This window comes from Gadus macrocephalus, chromosome 9, assembly GCF_031168955.1.
Source record: "Gadus macrocephalus chromosome 9, ASM3116895v1".
In the NCBI taxonomy this organism is placed as follows: Eukaryota; Metazoa; Chordata; class Actinopteri; order Gadiformes; family Gadidae; genus Gadus; species Gadus macrocephalus.
This window is the reverse complement of record NC_082390.1, coordinates 70,900-90,512: the sequence shown is the minus strand read 5'-3', so window position 1 is coordinate 90,512 and position 19,613 is coordinate 70,900. Positions and strand designations below refer to the sequence as shown.

At 45.0% G+C, this 19,613-nt stretch overlaps 1 protein-coding gene and 1 non-coding gene across 4 annotated transcripts; both read right to left on the bottom strand.

Annotated features, from left to right (window-relative positions):
• Positions 1-182: 182 nt before the first annotated feature.
• tbc1d15 (TBC1 domain family, member 15) lies at positions 183-19,467 on the bottom strand. 3 transcript variants are annotated; one of them, XM_060060048.1, is made up of 17 exons: positions 19,332-19,467; positions 18,649-18,750; positions 18,323-18,397; positions 17,280-17,421; positions 16,325-16,532; positions 15,366-15,468; positions 14,726-14,917; positions 9,944-10,072; positions 8,903-9,006; positions 8,604-8,698; positions 8,225-8,341; positions 7,821-7,921; positions 7,019-7,118; positions 5,889-5,986; positions 4,599-4,715; positions 3,996-4,082; positions 183-1,499 (listed from the first exon to the last, which is right to left on the bottom strand). In XM_060060048.1, exons 1-17 carry the CDS (start codon positions 19,353-19,355, stop codon positions 1,293-1,295), a joined length of 2,001 nt encoding a protein of 666 aa, XP_059916031.1. In that variant the 5' UTR covers positions 19,356-19,467; the 3' UTR covers positions 183-1,292. The 3 variants fall into 3 exon arrangements, with proteins under 3 accessions (XP_059916031.1, XP_059916030.1, XP_059916029.1); XM_060060047.1 differs by lacking the exon at positions 19,332-19,467 and adding an exon at positions 19,011-19,288 and having other exon boundaries at positions 14,726-14,914; XM_060060046.1 differs by lacking the exon at positions 19,332-19,467 and adding an exon at positions 19,011-19,284.
• Positions 11,279-11,397, bottom strand: LOC132465250 (5S ribosomal RNA). Its single transcript, XR_009527487.1, has one exon. It is a non-coding gene; the product is annotated as a 5S ribosomal RNA (ribosomal RNA).
• Positions 19,468-19,613: the final 146 nt, after the last annotated feature.

The window sequence follows — 19,613 nt, the reverse complement described above, 5'->3', positions numbered from 1 at the left end:
ATCACACTGATGAAGTGCAACAGCAAAAAACCCAACCCGTGTGTGCAGTGTGAGGATATGAATACATTTTTGATTAAAAGTTAAAGACTTTGTTGTTCTTCCAGTTCATAATAAGCATGCGAGAAATACGTCAGAATAGTGTTCTGCTTGATTACAAATGATTCACAAGGAGTAAAACACCATGCCTTGAAGTAGTTTTTTTTTTTTTATTGCCCCATAGTGTCATTTCCAGGCCATGACATTTAAAGACACATCATTTCAAAGCTGGTCAACCAGACTCACTCCATCCTGCTGGCAAAGCAAAGTGAAAACAATTTAATCAATCCGTTGGCTCATTCAAAAACCCTCTATGCAAGTTACATTTATAGAAAAATCAATATCTAATATCTTTCAAATTTTGAAAGTAAGTTCTAGAGAAATTGGCTAATTGCAAAATAAGTCCTTAAAAGAGGTGTTAGTTTAATGTAGGATATATTGATAACGACTTCCGATATATTGAGCAGCAGATTTCTCTGTGTACAAATGGGCGATTCAGAGTTAGAATAAAAAAATAACTCTAAATAAAGAACTGGCACACTCGCTTTGGAAGCAGAGGACCGATGCTGGTCCAGAGTAATGTGAAGGCTGATGGTGGGGGTCAGAGGTCATTTAAACATACGGTAGCACTCCACACAGCAGGAGAAACTGATGTTCCTCATTAATACTGACTCCAACTGGTATACAAGCTGTCGAATACATTGGGCGAATATATTGATAAACTGTACGTCACAGTTTCAAACAGTTCCTAACCTCAATTCGAAAAATAAAAAAAACAGCAATACACCAGCTGCCAAATTGGATGCAAAAAAGAACATACCCAAAATCCTACACTCAGCGTTTTGATTATTGATGTAATAAATGATTAGTCCATTGTTTAATCACCGGAGCATGGTTGAGCGTGGGGGAGTGATACATTTTAGCAGCACAACTCTAGTCACCAAAAAACCTCAGCCGACCTTTAGAAAACGTAGTTACCATCAGGAATGACTACTTCAATGAAAAGACAATATGGTACAAGAAATTACAAAAATAAGGTTTCTTAATAATCTTAAATCCTTTTTTGTTTGTTTTTTTACATTCCATCCATCCATCTAATCATCATCATCATCATCATCATCATCATCATCAAGGCTCCTGATCCCAAGGCGGCGGCCGGAGTGGCGTTCCTCTCCCGGGACAGCCAGCTCGACCCTGTCGGGAAAGGCTTCCCCGCTGGACAGCCCCAGTCTCTGAGGTTCAGCTCTCTCCGTACACTAGGACACGAAGGACACTTTGCAGCCGTTCTGAGAGCTCTCTCTCAAGTGTCCGTGGCCGTTGGAGAAGGCTAGCCCCCGGTGGGAGGGGCTTGGTGAGGGGGAGTGGCTCCTCTTGGCCGGCTCCGGGTCCTCTGACCTGGGGGCCTCTGCGGCATCTTCGTCTGTGTTGAATCCCATGATGTCGCTGACGGAATGGGGCAGATCCTGTGGAGGATGTACGACATGTAAGGTTTATGTAAGCTGTAAAGGTTTAGTGTACCGAGTAGTGACCTCCGTCACTGTGAAGGTTCAGTACAGAGTAGTGACCTCCGTCACTGTAAAGGTTCAGTACAGAGTAGTGACCTCCGCCACTGTAAAGGTTCAGTACCGAGTAGTGACCTCCGTCACTGTGAAGGTTCAGTACCGAGTAGTGACCTCCGTCACTGTAAAGGTTCAGTACCGAGTAGTGACCTCCGTCACTGTGAAGGTTCAGTACCGAGTAGTGACCTCCGTCACTGTGAAGGTTCAGTACAGAGTAGTGACCTCCGTCACTGTAAAGGTTCAGTACCGAGTAGTGACCTCCGTCACTGTAAAGGTTCAGTACAGAGTAGTGACCTCCGTCACTGTAAAGGTTCAGTACAGAGTAGTGACCTCCGTCACTGTAAAGGTTCAGTACAGAGTAGTGACCTCCGTCACTGTAAAGGTTCAGTACAGAGTAGTGACCTCCGTCACTGTAAAGGTTCAGTACAGAGTAGTGACCTCCGTCACTGTGAAGGTTCAGTACAGAGTAGTGACCTCCGTCACTGTAAAGGTTCGGTACCGAGTAGTGACCTCCGTCACTGTGAAGGTTCAGTACAGAGTAGTGACCTCCGTCACTGTAAAGGTTCAGTACAGAGTAGTGACCTCCGTCACTGTAAAGGTTCAGTACAGAGTAGTGACCTCCGTCACTGTGAAGGTTCAGTACAGAGTAGTGACCTCCGTCACTGTAAAGGTTCAGTACCGAGTAGTGACCTCCGTCACTGTGAAGGTTCAGTACCGAGTAGTGACCTCCGTCACTGTGAAGGTTCAGTACAGAGTAGTGACCTCCGTCACTGTAAAGGTTCAGTACAGAGTAGTGACCTCCGCCACTGTAAAGGTTCAGTACCGAGTAGTGACCTCCGTCACTGTGAAGGTTCAGTACCGAGTAGTGACCTCCGTCACTGTAAAGGTTCAGTACCGAGTAGTGACCTCCGTCACTGTGAAGGTTCAGTACAGAGTAGTGACCTCCGTCACTGTGAAGGTTCAGTACCGAGTAGTGACCTCCGTCACTGTGAAGGTTCAGTACCGAGTAGTGACCTCCGTCACTGTGAAGGTTCAGTACCGAGTAGTGACCTCCGTCACTGTAAAGGTTCAGTACAGAGTAGTGACCTCCGTCACTGTAAAGGTTCAGTACCGAGTAGTGACCTCCGTCACTGTAAAGGTTCAGTACCGAGTAGTGACCTCCATCACTGTGAAGGTTCAGTACCGAGTAGTGACCTCCGTCACTGTGAAGGTTCAGTACAGAGTAGTGACCTCCGTCACTGTAAAGGTTCAGTACAGAGTAGTGACCTCCGTCACTGTAAAGGTTCAGTACAGAGTAGTGACCTCCGTCACTGTGAAGGTTCAGTACAGAGTAGTGACCTCCGTCACTGTAAAGGTTCGGTACCGAGTAGTGACCTCCGTCACTGTGAAGGTTCGGTACCGAGTAGTGACCTCCGTCACTGTGAAGGTTCGGTACAGAGTAGTGACCTCCGTCACTGTAAAGGTTCAGTACAGAGTAGTGACCTCCGTCACTGTAAAGGTTCAGTACCGAGTAGTGACCTCCGTCACTGTAAAGGTTCAGTACCGAGTAGTGACCTCCGTCACTGTGAAGGTTCAGTACAGAGTAGTGACCTCCGTCACTGTAAAGGTTCAGTACAGAGTAGTGACCTCCGTCACTGTGAAGGTTCGGTACAGAGTAGTGACCTCCGTCACTGTAAAGGTTCAGTACAGAGTAGTGACCTCCGTCACTGTGAAGGTTCAGTACAGAGTAGTGACCTCCGTCACTGTAAAGGTTCAGTACCGAGTAGTGACCTCCGTCACTGTGAAGGTTCAGTACCGAGTAGTGACCTCCGTCACTGTGAAGGTTCAGTACAGAGTAGTGACCTCCGTCACTGTAAAGGTTCAGTACAGAGTAGTGACCTCCGTCACTGTAAAGGTTTAGTGTACAGAGTTGTGACCTCCGTCAATGTAAAGGTTCAGTGTACAGAGTAGTGACCTCCGTCACTGTTAAGGTTCAGTACAGAGTAGTGACCTCCGTCACTGTAAAGGTTTAGTGTACCGAGTAGTGACCTCCGTCACTGTAAAGGTTCAGTACCGAGTAGTGACCTCCGTCACTGTAAAGGTTCAGTACCGAGTAGTGACCTCCGTCACTGTAAAGGTTCAGTACAGAGTAGTGACCTCCGTCACTGTAAAGGTTCAGTACCGAGTAGTGACCTCCGTCACTGTAAAGGTGCAGTACAGAGTAGGGACCTCCGTCACTGTAAAGGTTTAGTGTGTGATTCAGTGAGTTCAACCGAGTAATGACCTCCATCACTGTAAATAATAATCCCTTAATAGTTGGTCATTTGGAAATTATGTACAATAAGAATATTTATTCTGTTTGCAGCATTAGCATTAATTTATGTGCAGCGTGGTTTGTGCACGACTAAAAAATGAGCTTACCTTACAACCCTTGATCTGTAAGCAGATGGCCTCTGCTTTACGGAGAATCTCTTCTATGTCCAGCTTCATGGAGAGTTCATTAACATGCTGTTCGAGAGGCAGGGGGATTGACAAGGTCAGGGAAACCTTCATCATAATAACCATGACTCCAACATCGTGATGGTACTCAGTCTCAAGAATGTCTTGCTTCCTAGGGCTAAAACAATTAGTCGCTTTATCGCTTAGGTAATCTGCAAAAATGTAATCGAGTCTAATTTTGAAAAGTCATTTATCAAGTACAAATAAAAATTTGCTGCTTAATGTTGCAGTTCACTTTAAATATTTGGTTCTAAATATTTGGTTCAAAGATCATACATAAAATGCATTCCTGTTTTTGTTTGAGGAGCTTTTGTCACTGATGGCTGTAGTGGTGGTGGTGTGTTGGCTTCCTTTCTCTTTTGTTCCTTGTTGAGTCACCTTCTTTATTTTTTATTAATCATTTTGTGCATTTGTTTTCAATAACTCACTTTTAAATGAATGTCATCTAACTAAATGTAGAGGACATATTTATAACATATTCAAATTGAAGACAGAGACACTTATTGCAATACAGTGTTTTTTCACCTTGAGGATTTCATTGAAGCCATAGTTCTCCTCCATGATCTTCTGTTTCTCAGAGTCTAGGATGGAGCAGCACACCAGCAGGTGGAGGTTCTGGCAGGGCAGGCCCGTCCACATGACCTGGGGAAAGAGGTGGGGCTGCTGTGATGACCTTGCTCTAGATTGTTGTGGATTGTGGAGGCGTGTCTCAGGTGTCAAGTCAAGTCAAGTTTATTTATATAGCAATTTTTAAAACAACAGTAGTTGGCCAAAGCGGGAGCGGGAGTGTGGTACTGCTGTCATTTTCTTCAGCACAAAAGGTGTGATCAACGGGCCTAATTCAAACGACTCTGTACGCGATTGGCTGCTTGCCGTCGCTTCCCTGTCGTCATTGTATTCTTTCTGCTTCCGCAAAACGTATCGGAAGCAGAAAGAAATGTATTGCTCTTCTCCAGACCCTTCTGCAGGGCGGACTCAAATCGCCGGCGGAATGGGCGGGGCACCCAGTCTAGCAACACGCCTGATCTCCAATCAGGCACCTCCACACTTAATTAAGATAGCTGCTAGTAGGCCATCTCACTCTCTCTACCCTACCCAGACAGGTAGGATCGGTTGGTTGGTATGGTTGGTGTGCTTTTGAAAGTGTTAAATCTCTCCTGTGCTCTTCTCCCGTCTTAGCAGCGAAGCAGTTTGATAAGCTGTCTACGCTGCCAGGTGGGGCCGGTCAGATGGGGGCGCAGCTGGGCTGCTGCAGGCTGATAAAGGGGGAGGGGGGGGGGTTGGAGAGGCCAGTTGGGTTCTTCTCCAAAAAGTTGAATTCCAATCAACTGAACTATTCAGTAATTGGGAAGGAGGCCCTGGCTTTAATTTGGGGGTTACCACAGTTTGATGTTTAAACCGGTTCAGGTGCCCCCCTTGTGGTGAATCCAAACCAACGGTTAATGAGATGGGCGTTGATCTTGCAGACGTTCAGTCTGGATATTCACCAGATAAAAGGGCTCTGAGAATATAATGGCCCACGTGTCTTTGTCTCGTGCGTTTTAGTTCAGTTAGCATTTCACTGTACCATGTTAGAAAGCGTCCCTGCGCGAATAAAACACTAAACACTATATAAATATGACTTTTATAATAACCATTAAAATCTGTTTAAAAATAATAACTATATTTTAGACCCAAACCACGTCATATGTGTTCAGCGCCATCCCGAGAATTCGGCTCTTTAAAGACCACGCTGACAATCTGTTTATGCCTCCAGGCTGAGGGGTTGAGGCCAGGAGAGGGGGCTTCGTCTGGGCTAAAGGATGACCACCGTACCTCCCATAGCCGAAGGACGTCCGGGAAGCTCAGCTCCCGCTTAAAACGGATCAGCAACCAGCGGAAACAGAAATACAGGAATCCCGAGTCCTGGGACTCTGAAAGGAAAAACACAAGAGGGCAGGTGAGAAACGATTAGGCTGAATGAGTAATCGGATTCAAATCTGAATCGCAATGTAATAGAACGCGATATGCAAATAACAAAGGCTGCGATTAAATTTATTTTATTTTTTTATATTCTAAAATTCAATAGTTAAATAAAGAGGTTATAATAGCAATTGATCTCAACACATCGGCCTGGCCTAAAGGAAAGAGCCGTTTTTATGTTGACTGCTTCCAATGTTGTGTTGACAATACTAAAGAATGATTTATTGCTCTTTTAGAGAATAATACAGAACATAAGGAACTTAATGAATTAATAGAAATCTCATATTAAACCGCAATCGCAATATTGGAGGCCCGTTTATTTATAGCTGCAATATTCTGAGAGCTCTGGGCTGGACGGGAGGCCGTGTGTGTGTACTAGAGCCCGACCGGCTGATGTTAGGCATTTTTCAAACTATTCGGTATCGGCATTTATAATGGCCGATAAATGAATATTAAAAAATTTAATAAAATAAATGTTGGCGCTGCATAGTTTGTCCACCAGAGGGCGCTCTAACGCCCCAAACCCACTGACCAGCCAGAGTCAGGCAGCGTGAATGAAGGAGATCGACGGAGATCATCGGTGTTGTTCATGTGTGCAAGTGTGTTCATGGCAAGTTGCCAACTGTCACGAGACATACATTGCTTGAATAACAATTATAAAAACATCCCCATCAATTCTCTAAAGTTGATAAGCATGACTTAATTCATGACTACCATGCCCAGTTTCGCTGTTGTTACGTGTTAGCTGAGAGTGAAAAAGATTTAAAGGATAACTACAAATAACCAATGTTAGGGAAATCTGTTTGTTTTGTTGCGCGTTTCTTGACTTTTTAAAAAATATATATATTGGCCGATATATCGGCATATCAGATTTTTAAATCACAAAATATTCGTAGCGGTATCGGCCTTAAAAACCCTATATCGGTCGGGCTCTAGTGTGTACAGCAGGAGGGGAGGCTGTGTGTCGGGGGCGTTTGGTGTACCCAGGTAGTTCCAGAAGTTCAGATCCAGCAGTCTCAGCAGAGAACTGAGCTGGACCAACTGGGTCTTCATGCCCTGCATCTGCTCCTCAAAGTTCTGGTGCTGCACACACACAAACAGTCACAATGATGTTAAAGGGGACATTATACCACCAGGTGTGAGTGTGATTGGCCTTACAAACCGTTTAGAAAATCTGCCCCATATGACAACACTAGTGGGCGTGTCCTCCTAGATCTGTTCTGCATAGATGAGCAACGTTTACTTCAGTCTACTGGGTAGGCTGGTAGACTGATTTTCCAGCACAGATCTAGGTGGACACGCCCACTAGTGATGTCATGTGGGGCAGATTTTTTTCGAAACGGCTTGTAAGGCCAATCACACTCACACCTGGTGGTATAATGTCCCCTTTAAGAGTGACTTCAAACATCATGTATCCCCAGTTCAACGATGTGATTAAAGGTGCTGTATTTAAGATATTATTTGAATGTCATTAGTTAGAAATGGCACAGCAGACCTTTAGCTGTTGGTGAGGGAAAAGAGCTGCGAATATATCGAAAATATTGGTTTTGATTTTAACTTTGACCACTCCGGCTAATTTCTAACCAATCAGAGAGAGCTCTTGCATGATTGGTTCAGGGAATCCATCTTTTCTGTGGATCACAGTTGAATGTTTGTGGATGGAATTCAACACTTCCATCTTAGGGAGGGAGGGTATGATTATTATTTGCTCTATTCTGCTCCCTCTCTTTACAACTCTCCAATCTTCCCTACAGCAGTTTTAAGCTAGATGAAGAGACCGTTTACCATCTGGTCCATGAAGGAAACAAAGCACCAGAAGGCATCAACCTCGTTCTCCATCACAAAGAGGAGTGGAGAGAGAAGGTCGCTCATCCCCTGGACATAACCTGCGTGCACACACACACACACACACACACACACACACACACACACACACACACACACACACACACACACACACACACACACACACACACACACACACACACACACACACACACACACTTAATCAGATGCCCCCTACAACATGGGACCTATGCTGACTTGGTGAGATATATTATCTTATTCACTTTGAGTATGTTATTATTAGCCGAGCAAAAATAGCTGAGCAAGGAGCCCAGTGATAAAGATGCTAAAGAAAATGTTAATTTCAGTAGGATTGACATGTTGTCGAGGTCTCTTCCACTCACCCAGGTCGAAGTCGTACATGCAGTAGGTCATGAGGATGTCGTGGAGCAGGACGAGGCCCGGGTTGTCAATGCCCTCGTAGAACCGGTTGGTCCTGTCCGTTCTGTTGACGTCCTTCTCTGAGGACACAGGAAGAGTGGAACCAAACACTTATCTCCGCACTATATCCCATGCATTGCCATCAGTTTCATCTAACGGAGATGGTCCGCCACATATAGATCCTTTACGCAAAAGAGCAGTAATGGCGAGACCTCTACAATTACAGTAAATTGATGGCTTTACACCCAGTTGAAACGAGCGGTGACTAAATCCATCCTGGTTCTCCATGAGGTGTCTCTAACCTGCCGAAGGTTAAGCACACGCAGCAAGACTCAGACTTACCGATGAGACTCCTGTTGTCTCTGAGTTTCGAGTTTCTCCTCTCCTGCTCCTCGCTCACAGACTTCCACTGCAGCTTCATCCTAAAGTACTCGTCCCTTTGAGACACAGATGACAGAGGAGCGTATAAACACCGGAGCCGGGGCATAATACGATTGGAAGACTGGATTCATTCCCTGTAATAAAATGGTTAAATGCAGGAGAGAAACGGTACAGCTTTGCAACAGTATTTGGGTTACAAAACAGCAAAACAGGCTGAGGTTTATAGAAGGTCCAGATTGTATAGAAAAGAAGAAGCATACGTCTTATCTCTCGTCACGGCCTTCCTCTCCTCCAGGGTGCTGTCCCATGGGAAATATCCCAGCAGAAACTTCCAGACCTCCTTCCTCAACATGTGACACAGACCCTGTTCCATCACACAAACCTTTGATTTAGTGGGGCGGTTGTGTTATGAAACACAACTTGCAACCCTGAAATCAATGTATTTGGCAATCACTGCGGTCAGTTCTGCATGTCACTAGTTCAAATGTTGAAGGATCAGGGGCTAAACAGTTATGAGTTGTCTAGCATTGGGAATTTAAATCGATAATGAGAATAAATGAATTAATTAATCATTGTCTGTTAAGAGATGATAACAATGATCGCTGTTCTTAAGTTTTAATAAATGGATAAATAAATAAAAGATGTTGCAATCGTTATATGTCTGCTCTCATATCAATTACATTAACTATTTTATTTATAGACAGTAACAGTCAAAGTTATAACAGCATCATACAATTATTGTTCCAAGACAAACTCCTTTCCTAATCCATCTTAGTTATGTCAAAACGTTCATAGCCATAAAAATATCATTTAGCCTAGTGTGACAAAAGCAGCACTAGTCAGTTTGGAGGATATAATTTAGTCCCCATGGCAAAATTATGAAAATGTAACAACTTCAAATCTTTAATTTCCTTTTTAAGTTCTAAAATAAAAAGGGTGACTTTTATAAATCTTTTTTTTTATGCTGGCATTTTAAATCTATCTTAAATATAGCTTGTTTATACGATGCAAGATAAGGTGTAGTTTGAGTGGGGCCCGGAGAAATGGCCGGTTATGGATATATGAAGGTTGGAATCGCGAGACCACTCACATATAAGTTTGTGTTTCACAATGATTATATTTCTTGCCATGGCAACTGCAATTGATTTCCACACACGGACACGGCCTTACATTGTGAAAACAACTCTAGCCAATCAGATTACAGACCGCAGAATGTGAATCTGCGAGATCAGGAATATCTCCAGAGGCTCCATGATGGTAATAAGATAATAATAATCAGAATGGTAATATACTCAACATGCCCCTTTGAAGATGACTTGCTTGAGATGAGGGACGTTGACTACCCTCCCCTCGGGGTCCTGGTGCCCCCCCCACTGCTCCGGGCCCAGGGGCTCCCCCCGCTGGACGTCTGGCCGCACTCCGAGGTCGACCTGAACAGCCAACCAGAGCACAGGAACCATACATTAAACAGGACAATGTGTGGAGGAACCTGAGCCACGTCATAAGACCAGTGAAGCACCTCAGTGGGAGCAGTACATAGGGAAGGAATGACTGCATGCTGAGGGGCTGTAAACCTGTACTCTAGTCAACGAGCACTAATAAAGAAGGATACACAACTAGTGAAAAGGCAATCCTTCGACGTTGCATGCAATGTTCTTGAGAGACTGTATAAACTAAGTGATGTTCACCAACATTACTGGCTGGCAAGGGGGGAATTTACAAAGTTTTTTAATAATGAAAGTTCCCACTTCAAAACCGAAAGCGAAATGAATAGCAGCTGTGGTGATGTATTAAAATAATCACACATCTCAATAGCAGCTCAAGTGTGAAAGAGAAAGATATTACAGTGTTCCGATTCTATTACAGTGTTCTGATGCTATTACAGTGTTCTGATGCTATTACAGTGTTACAGTGTACAGTGTAAAAAACAGCTGTATTCTGTGGGGCCTTCAGGTGGTCAAGGAGGGCGTTCCAGAGTCTTGGGGCAGCAGCGGAGTTAGCCCGATCGCCCAGGGTGCGGATCTTGGTCTTGAGTGGTCTGAGGGTGTGTGTTGATCAGTGTTCACGTTAGCCGGCTATAGCCGGACATTGGCCGAATGCACACACGCATGTCCGGTATAATAAAATGTAAACGGCCCACATGTCCGAGAAAAAAAAAAGAAGTTTGCATTAATGTATAATAATAATAATAATAATAATAATTCATTATATTTATATAGCGCTTTTCAATGACCCAAAGACGCTTACAGAAGGGGGGGACCTAACTCACCACCACCAGTGTGTAGCACCCACTTGGGTGATGCACGGCAGCAAACCTGCGCCAGAACGCTCACCACACACCAGCTTGAGGTGGAGAGTGAGGGAATTGATGAGTCAGCCAATTATACAGGAGGATGATTAGGGGGCCAGATTGAAATGAGCCTGGTTGGGCCAGGACACCGGGGAAACCCCTACTCTTTACGATCAGTGCCATGGGATCTTTTATGACCAAAGTGAGTCAGAACCTCGGTTTTACGTCTCCTTCGAAGGACGGCACCTTCCACAGCACAGTGTCCCCATCACTGCACTGGGGCATCGGGATTGATGAGTGAAGGGGCCAGAGGGAAGAGTGCCACCTATAGGCCACCACCCGACACCACTTACAGCACCTGGTATTCCCAGGCGGTCTCCCATCCAGGTACTAACCAGGCCCGACCCTGCTTAGCTTCCGAGATCAGACGAGATCGGGCGTGTTCAGGGTGGTATGGCCGTATAAATTAATCAGTAGCATATGAAAACCAGTAGCGGTTCCTGACCGAGCTCACCAGGGAGGCAAACACGCACGCGCATTCATGAATACGCGCAGTGCACAAGCACATGCATGTCTTTCCTAAAGCGTAGGCCTACACAAATTAAAAAAAAAAAAAAGTCGTGTGACGCGTTGTGTGGAGGCTAACACGACGCAAAATGCGCAGGTTGAGGTTTTCCCGGAACAAGGCTTTTTCTCTCCAAAACAGGATTAAAACATCTATCAGACGCCTAGCTGAGGAAAAGGTGACGAGGCTGATGCGCATATCGAGCCTTGGGCCGGGGTGGAAAGACTTCAACTTTTCGAGAGCAGCGGAGCACTTCCATGCCATGAAGTTGCGCCGAAAGTAGCCTGCAAGAATTGCAATTATCGAATTAATAATTTTTTACCCGTACCATTTTTGCTGAGAATGGCTGTTATGTTTTTTTGCCTAGGCTAATTTAATAAATGGCATTTATTGAAGCAACTTAGTTTGTCTCGTTTGTCGTTTAAATGTGGACTTTTGGTGATGATTTAATTATTAGTGAATAACGTCCGGAAGATATTCCAAATGTCTGATATTCTGGAATAGTGTCGGACATTTGTCCGCCCAAGAAAAAGTCTAGCGTGAACCCTGGTGTTGATGCAGAGCGAAGGGTGCGTGAGGGGGTCTGGGGGGTGAGGAGCTCCTGGAGGTAGGGGGGGGCATGTCCGTGGATGCCCTGGTGGGTGAGGAGGGAGACCTTGTATTCAATTCTGAATGCGACAGGGAGACACTGAAGGGATTTGAGGATGGAGGTGATGGGTTCATATTTGCGCACCCTCATCAGGATCCTGGCAGCGCTGTTTTGCATGTGCTGGAGCTTCTGGATGCTCTTGCCAGAGATCCCAATGAGGAGTGCATTGCAGTAATCCAACCTGCAGGAGACAAAGGCGTGGACGAGCCTCTGAATCTGCCAGGGTGAATGTAGGCCGGAGTTTGGCAATGTTTTTGAGGTGGTAGAATGCGGTCTTGCGGAGGTGATTGATGTGGGTGTCATAATTTAGTTGCTGGTCCATTTTAACACCCAGGTTGGTGACAGATGTGGAAGGGGGAATGTTTTGGCCAGAGAAAGTGATGCTGGTGATGTGGGAGGAGCGGAGCTGATGTGGTGTGCCGATGAGGATGGCTTCTGTTTTAGAACTGTTTAATTGCAGAAAGTTGAGCTTCATCCACGCCTCTATCTCCTCCAGGCAGGTGGTCAGTGTGGATGTTGGCAGGGGGCAAGAAGAAGTGGGGGTGGTTCTGAGGTACAGCTGTGTGTCATCAGCATAGCAATGGTAAGATAACCCATGCCTGCTGATGACGCTGCCCAGGGGAAGCATGTAGATGGAGAAAAGGGTGGGGCCCAACACCGAGCCCTGGGGGACACCACAGGTGACACTGTGGGTGTGTGATTTTGCTTTGCCAAGGGCGACGTGCTCGGTTCTGCCGGTGAGGTAAGAGGTGAACCAGTTGTGTTTATTTCCTGTGAGTCCAATGGTGTAGTGCAGGCGGTGGAGGAGGAGGATATTGTGGTAGACTGTGTCAAAAGCAGCTGTTAAATCCAAGAGGATGAGAAGTGATGGGGAACCGGTATCTGCTGCCATCAGCAGGTCGTTGGGGACCCTGACCAAAGCAGTTTCTGTACTATGGCCAGGGCTATTATCTGATGCTATTACAGTGTTATGATGCTAATACAGTGTTCTGATGCTATTACAGTGTTCTGATGCGGGGAACTACAAAACGATGACCGGCATAAGACCCGGTGTGTCCTTCGTGTATACCTTCCCAGGAGACCATAACTTGATACGCCTCATGTTGGACACACATATGCACATAGACTGTACGAAGTAAAGTTAAATATTGACTTTCTATCTTTGCATTTCGATGGAAACTATGGTGGACGTTATTAGCGCACAATGGGGAACAGAAAAGCTTTGTTTAAGTTTCAGTCACGTTCTGAACCTTCCGTCTTGGATGCAAATAACAAAATCATATCCTTGATCGTCTCGACTCTGTGTAGGCGGGGCCCGCTGTTGCAAGAAGCAGCAATAGAAGACAGAGTCACCAGAGACCTGTGCTGTGTTCCAATATCCATACTTCCATGAGTACACTTAAACGTAGTACACTATCCTCACTAAGTGCGCTGATTTTCAGAGGTCAGTGTTGTTCCAAATCGAATGCTCCGTGGTGCACTAACCGGAAATTACGATTGCGACTGCCGCCGCGGCTCCTCCCCCGCAATAAACATTGCGCTTTGAACGGTGAACTCTTTACGCCTAGCAGCTATAAAAAGCTATAAAAGCTATAAAAAGTACAAAATGACTATTAATGCAGGCTATGTGGAAAATGGGCCGATGTTTGCTCAGCCTGGCCCTGCCCTCTTCCACTACGTAGCTGAGATGGCTGCCGTTGAGTACGAAAAGTGTACATCGATCCACACTTCGCGGTTTGACCGTTTTGAGTACACCATCCGGGTCCTTTGAGTACACTTATTGGAACGCCCTACGTCCTCAAACTAAGGCCAGTAAGTAGGGATAGTATGGCTATTGGAACATGCCCTACATCCTCAAACTAAGGCCAGTAAGTAGGGATAGTATGGCTATTGGAACGCCCTACGTCCTCAAACTAAGGCCAGTAAGTAGGGATAGTATGGCTATTGGAACACGCCCTACGTCCTCAAACTAAGGCCAGTAAGTAGGGATAGTATGGCTATTGGAACACGCCCTACGTCCTCAAACTAAGGCCAGTAAGTAGGGATAGTATGGCTATTGGAACACGGCCTACGTCCTCAAACTAAGGCCAGTAAGTAGGGATAGTATGGCTATTGGAACACGCCCTACGTCCTCAAACTAAGGTCAGTAAGTAGGGATAGTATGGCTATTGGAACACGCCCTACGTCCTCAAACTAAGGTCAGTATGTAGGGATAGTATGGCTATTGGAACACGCCCTACGTCCTCAAACTAAGGCCAGTAAGTAGGGATAGTATGGCTATTGGAACGCCCTACGTCCTCAAACTAAGGCCAGTAAGTAGGGATAGTATGGCTATTGGAACATGCCCTACGTCCTCAAACTAAGGCCAGTAAGTAGGGATAGTATGGCTATTGGAACACGCCCTACGTCCTCAAACTAAGGCCAGTAAGTAGGGATAGTATGGCTATTGGAACGCCCTACGTCCTCAAACTAAGGCCAGTAAGTAGGGATAGTATGGCTATTGGAACACGCCCTACGTCCTCAAACTAAGGCCAGTAAGTAGGGATAGTATGGCTATTGGAACACGGCCCCAGACTCACCCGGGTGATGACCTCGAAGCCGGGCTCCTCCTGGTGGTTGATCTCCAGCCCGGGGATGACCTCCCCCAGGAGGTCCGCTGTCTCCTCGGGGGGCCGCTGTTGCTCCTCGGCGCCGCGGAAGGCGTCGTACAGGTAGTTGGTGACTTTGGAGAATCCCCCCAGCGTTGTCACATACGGGTCCTTCTTCAGCTTCTGGCAAACGGGAGAGGGACACGTTCACGCTGCTGGTGACCTCAAATGAACCCGCGGCTCGGGGTCAGAATGGAACGGCAGCAGTCAAGGATGCACTGCCTGAAACTTTCTTAACCCTTTTTTTGTTGTTGTTATAAATGTAAAATGGAAATGGAAATGGACTGCATTTACATAGCGCTGTCCTAACCATTGGCCACTCAAAGCGCTTTACAATATTGTCTTACATAGGTTAGGGGGCTTGCTGAAGGACACCTCGACACTCCGCTAGGAGGAGCCGGGAATCGAACCAGCAACCTTCAGGTTACCAGCCGACCGGCTCTACCTCCTGAGCTACTGCCGCCCATTATTAACACATTAAGCTGGAACTAAATGAATAGGGAGAATATTATTAAAGTCTATAAGATTATTATAAAGCATGCTATTTGTCTTTGGTCAATATTCTGTTTACATGAACAAGGCCAAAGTTGTTGTCGTCCAGCAGGTTCTCGAAGGACTGGGACAGGGTTTTGTTGACAGTGCTGACCAGCAGACAGCTCTCATCTTCTGGAGACCTTTGAACACACACAAAACAGGACTCACATCACACCCCTTCAGACCTGACACGGCCCCAGTCAAGAGATGCAGGGAAGTCGGCTGTTTTGTTCAGTGTAGTCGTTTGACATGGCTTGCGGATTTGTAGGGCAAGCCCTTAATCCAATGATGAGTAGCGCCATGTAGTAACACGTCGTTATTCTGCATGTGGAACACTCCTAACAAGAAACAACCGGAAAACATTTATATACTATTTAAGAGGATATGAAAGCCATAATTGAAGTAGATATTATTTTGGACACGCACACAAACACTTTCAGGGTTAATAACATTCATGACAGGGCAAACAAGGCAGAAAGAGATCACGGCTTGACGGAGCATCACAACCTGCCTGGAAACTGCTCCTGGGGACGCCTGTCACTCAATACAGAGCACTACCATTATGAACGGGCTTTGATAAGAACTTTAATAAGAAACCACTATCTGGGCCAAGATAGCGATGCACATTGCCTGGGCTGCCCAGGATGTTATCTAACCTGATATTATGTTCAGGGTAGGACGAGTGGCTTCCAGACACACATCAGGAGGCAGGACACATAACTGAACACCAATTGCCCCAAAGGGCTTGTGCATAAGAATCTATCATGGGATTATTTGGTGTACTATGCCATTTTGAGAGGACTCCAGAGTAGTACTGTAGAATTCTAAATCATCAAACGTCAATAAACCGTGACCAGGGTTGAAAACGCCACTTGGAAATGGAGAATGAACTGAGAGTATTACGCATTTGTGAACCGGTCTGGCCAGTCGGGCTACTGCCAACTCGCAACTTGCAGCGTCAAGCTGTGGTTTATGGTTCTGCGAGGTTCCACTCACTCGCTTAGCATGGCACATCTTCGAAGGCTATCCAGGAACTCTGAGACGCCGCCCTGGTGGAAGTAGAGAGTAGGCAGGGAGATCGAGGTATCCTTTAGCTTGAAGAAGAGGGAGGACCAGCTGTCCACTTTGACTGTGATGGTACGCAGGTCAGTGACGCTGAAGGTGAAGGCCCAACGGTACCTCTCCTGACTGTGGTTCAGGGCACCTGAGGGGAAGAGGGCCAGAGGAAGATTGGACTCATGACATTCTCAGAACATTCCAGGAGCTTGTTGGAACCCCTCTGATGGTGGAAGAAAACACATGAATAATATCCTTTGTTATTGTATTAATGTTCTTTGCATTGTTGAACAATGGCTCTGTTGGGCTCTGATGGGACGTCGTGTCAGTCTCGATCCTATCAATTTACTTTGATTGGATCATTCTTCAGAGGACCCTAACCCTAACCCTGTATTTACAAAGCTTGCACGATTATGACAACAGTTATCATTGCGATTATTCTGCCCGATATTGAGATTGTGATACTTCAATGTGATGAACAGATTATCAATTCAATTTGCTAACCTGGCAACTTCACACTGTTTCGTGTCATATATTAAGCGGTAGTGATTACAAAAAAAACGTGCATGAACACTGAAGATTCTATCGCCCTTAATGGGAATTCCTGTGATCCGTTAGAGCACTTATTGCTGAGTTATAATGGCTTAAAAATTGATATAATCTGACAGGCGTACAAAATCTGATTTAATCTTTTTTAATAATTGCAACGGCCAAAAAAGCATTAATTATGCAGCGCTACCTATACGTCATACCTTATCAATTATGTGAAAATTCAGCTAGTTTCAAGTAATTATCATTCATCACTGATTTGAAAAACAAACATGCTAACTAACAAACAACTGCCTGCCGGCGGGAGACAGGATTTAAAGGATAGTCACATGGCTGAATTACCCACCATCTCCATTGGAGAAGGTCTTCTTCTTAAAGGAGATAGCGTTCACCATATCCCACTCTGTCTCATAGCTGTGCTGAGTCTCCAACCCTTGGTGCGGCCGCTCCTCTGCACTCTGGCCCCATTCCATGACAGAACTGGAGTCCTGGAATGCAAGCAAATGTATACAAACAAGGGTTTGTCATGTGGTTTACTATGCTCCCACCATGTCAGCTGGCAGAGGGGAATGTGTCTGTTAATCTGATAGTGTTTAAATGTGGGCGATAGTGTTTAAATGTGGTCGATAGGGTTTACGTGTGGTCCATAGTGTTTAAATGTGGGTGATAGTGTTTTAAATGTGGGCGATAGTGTTTACATGTGGTCGATAGGGTTTACATGTGGTCCATAGTGTTTAAATATGGTCGATAGTGTTTAAATGTGGTCGGTAGTGTTTACATGTGGTCGATATTGTTTAAATGTGATCGACAGTGTTTAAATATGGTCGATAGTGTTTAAATATGTTCTTTTCCCTCACTCTCCACCTCATCCCTAACTCTCCACCTCAAGCTGGTGTGTAGTGAGCGTTCTGGCACCGATTGGCTGCCGTGCATCACCCAAGTGGGTGCTACATATTGGTGGTGGTTAGTGAGGTCCCCCCTTCACTTTAGGCGTCTTTGAGTGTTATTAATTATTATTATTCTTCATGTTTAACCTCTGTTTTCCTTTTATTCCTAGTCTGTTTTACATAGTTTTGAATGATGACTATATGCTCTGTAAGGTGACCTTGGGTGTCTTGAAAGGCGCCTCTAAATTAAATGTATTATTATTATTATTATTAATTGTTGTGGTCAATGTTGATTCAGGTTAAAAAGCCATTATTTTATAGGCTTAAATCTAATCACTTCTCCCTTAGTGCATCTCTATCAAATTAGCAAAACAAATACATCATTTGGATTTGGACTACTTACATTGTAAATAACTGTGGAGGTGATGCAACGTTTAGAATAAGAGTGTAAACTAATCTTTAATTCTCAATTATTGTAATGGAGAATGTCAAGAGAGCAAACCTTGCCAGCACATAGCATGTTTGATGGGTCGACCGAGTCCTCCAAAGGTCTGTATTCAACAAGGAACTCCCCATCCTGGAGAACACGGGAGAGGATGGAAAACAGATGGAAAACAGCTTCACTACATTCCTGGAAACGGGGGCACTTATACAAACATTCAACTAGAATGATCTGCCATATGAGCTAGCAGAGGGCAACTTTTAAATAAAAATGAAGCTGGAAATTGTTAAGCATTGAAATGATCGTATCAGTTATTGCTGGCAATGTTTACCACCAGCACAATGAGTCGATATTTGGGCTCGGTTACAGGATTTGGAAAACAATACCTTGTCGACGACTCGAATGGACCCAGAAATTAGTAGATCTTGTTCAATGCAGTCATCATTACTGTTTGAATGTATGAAAACGCCATCCTGTTCGAATAAAACCTGATACAAAGTCAAGAAATTTGGTTAGCAACCGTAAGATAAGGTAAGAATGCAATTTGGTTTTAATACCATATGTCATAGAGGAAAGGTAAAAACCAACACTAGCAATATATATATGTCAAATATAATTTATAAATGTCATCGCTCAGCTGTTAGCACTTTGCTTTCCTGTTGCCTTATTTTCGGTTAGCTGGTGCTTAAGTTAGCTTATCGAATTATACTGTCTATGCATTTAACATGCATGGAAAAAGTCGCTGTACGTTGGGATCATAACTCCATCCCTTCACACCCATCAGGCTGGAGACGCTGGCACGCCGCAGACCCTGATCACCACAACACTCGTGTGCTATCGTGGCGTTCAGCAGGATGGAATGCTGTAACGCTAGCAGCCGACGTTGCTGCTCGCTATTGGCTAACCTCCGCTATTACAGTGTATGAGGCTAATATGGACATATAGACAAGTACGACGGAACAGATTTTGTACACAAACTCGCAATTTGCACACGGGGCGAATGTTACGACCCGACCACGGGCATTATACGGAATGCCAATCGATTAGACCGTTTAACATTGTTCACTACCTTCTGGGAAGTATCAGCCGCCATGTCGCCTACCGTCAATGACGACAACCACTCACGTGCCTGTCAACTTCCAAAACAACAGTGACACCTCAGCTTCCGTGTTGGGGAATGCGCAGGCCCAGTAAATGATGACGTGTGTGCCACAAGGTGAATTTCTTTATTTTTTTAGTCTGGGTGTTTGAAATATGTACGGGAGTGTTACCCTTGGAAAACGACATTTTATATATATTTTATTTATTAACTGAGTCTGGGTGTTAGAAATATGCACGGGAAAGTTACCCT

Coding starts and splice junctions, on each gene's coding strand:
- tbc1d15 (XM_060060046.1), bottom strand. CDS start 19,043: ATGGGTGTGAAGGGATGGAGTTATGATCCCAAC. Junction 18,751..19,010: donor GATGGAGTTATGATCCCAAC/GTACAGCGACTT, acceptor ACTTTGTATCAG/GTTTTATTCGAACAGGATGG. Junction 8,699..8,902: donor GCCGTGACGAGAGATAAGAC/GTATGCTTCTTC, acceptor TGTGTCTCAAAG/GGACGAGTACTTTAGGATGA.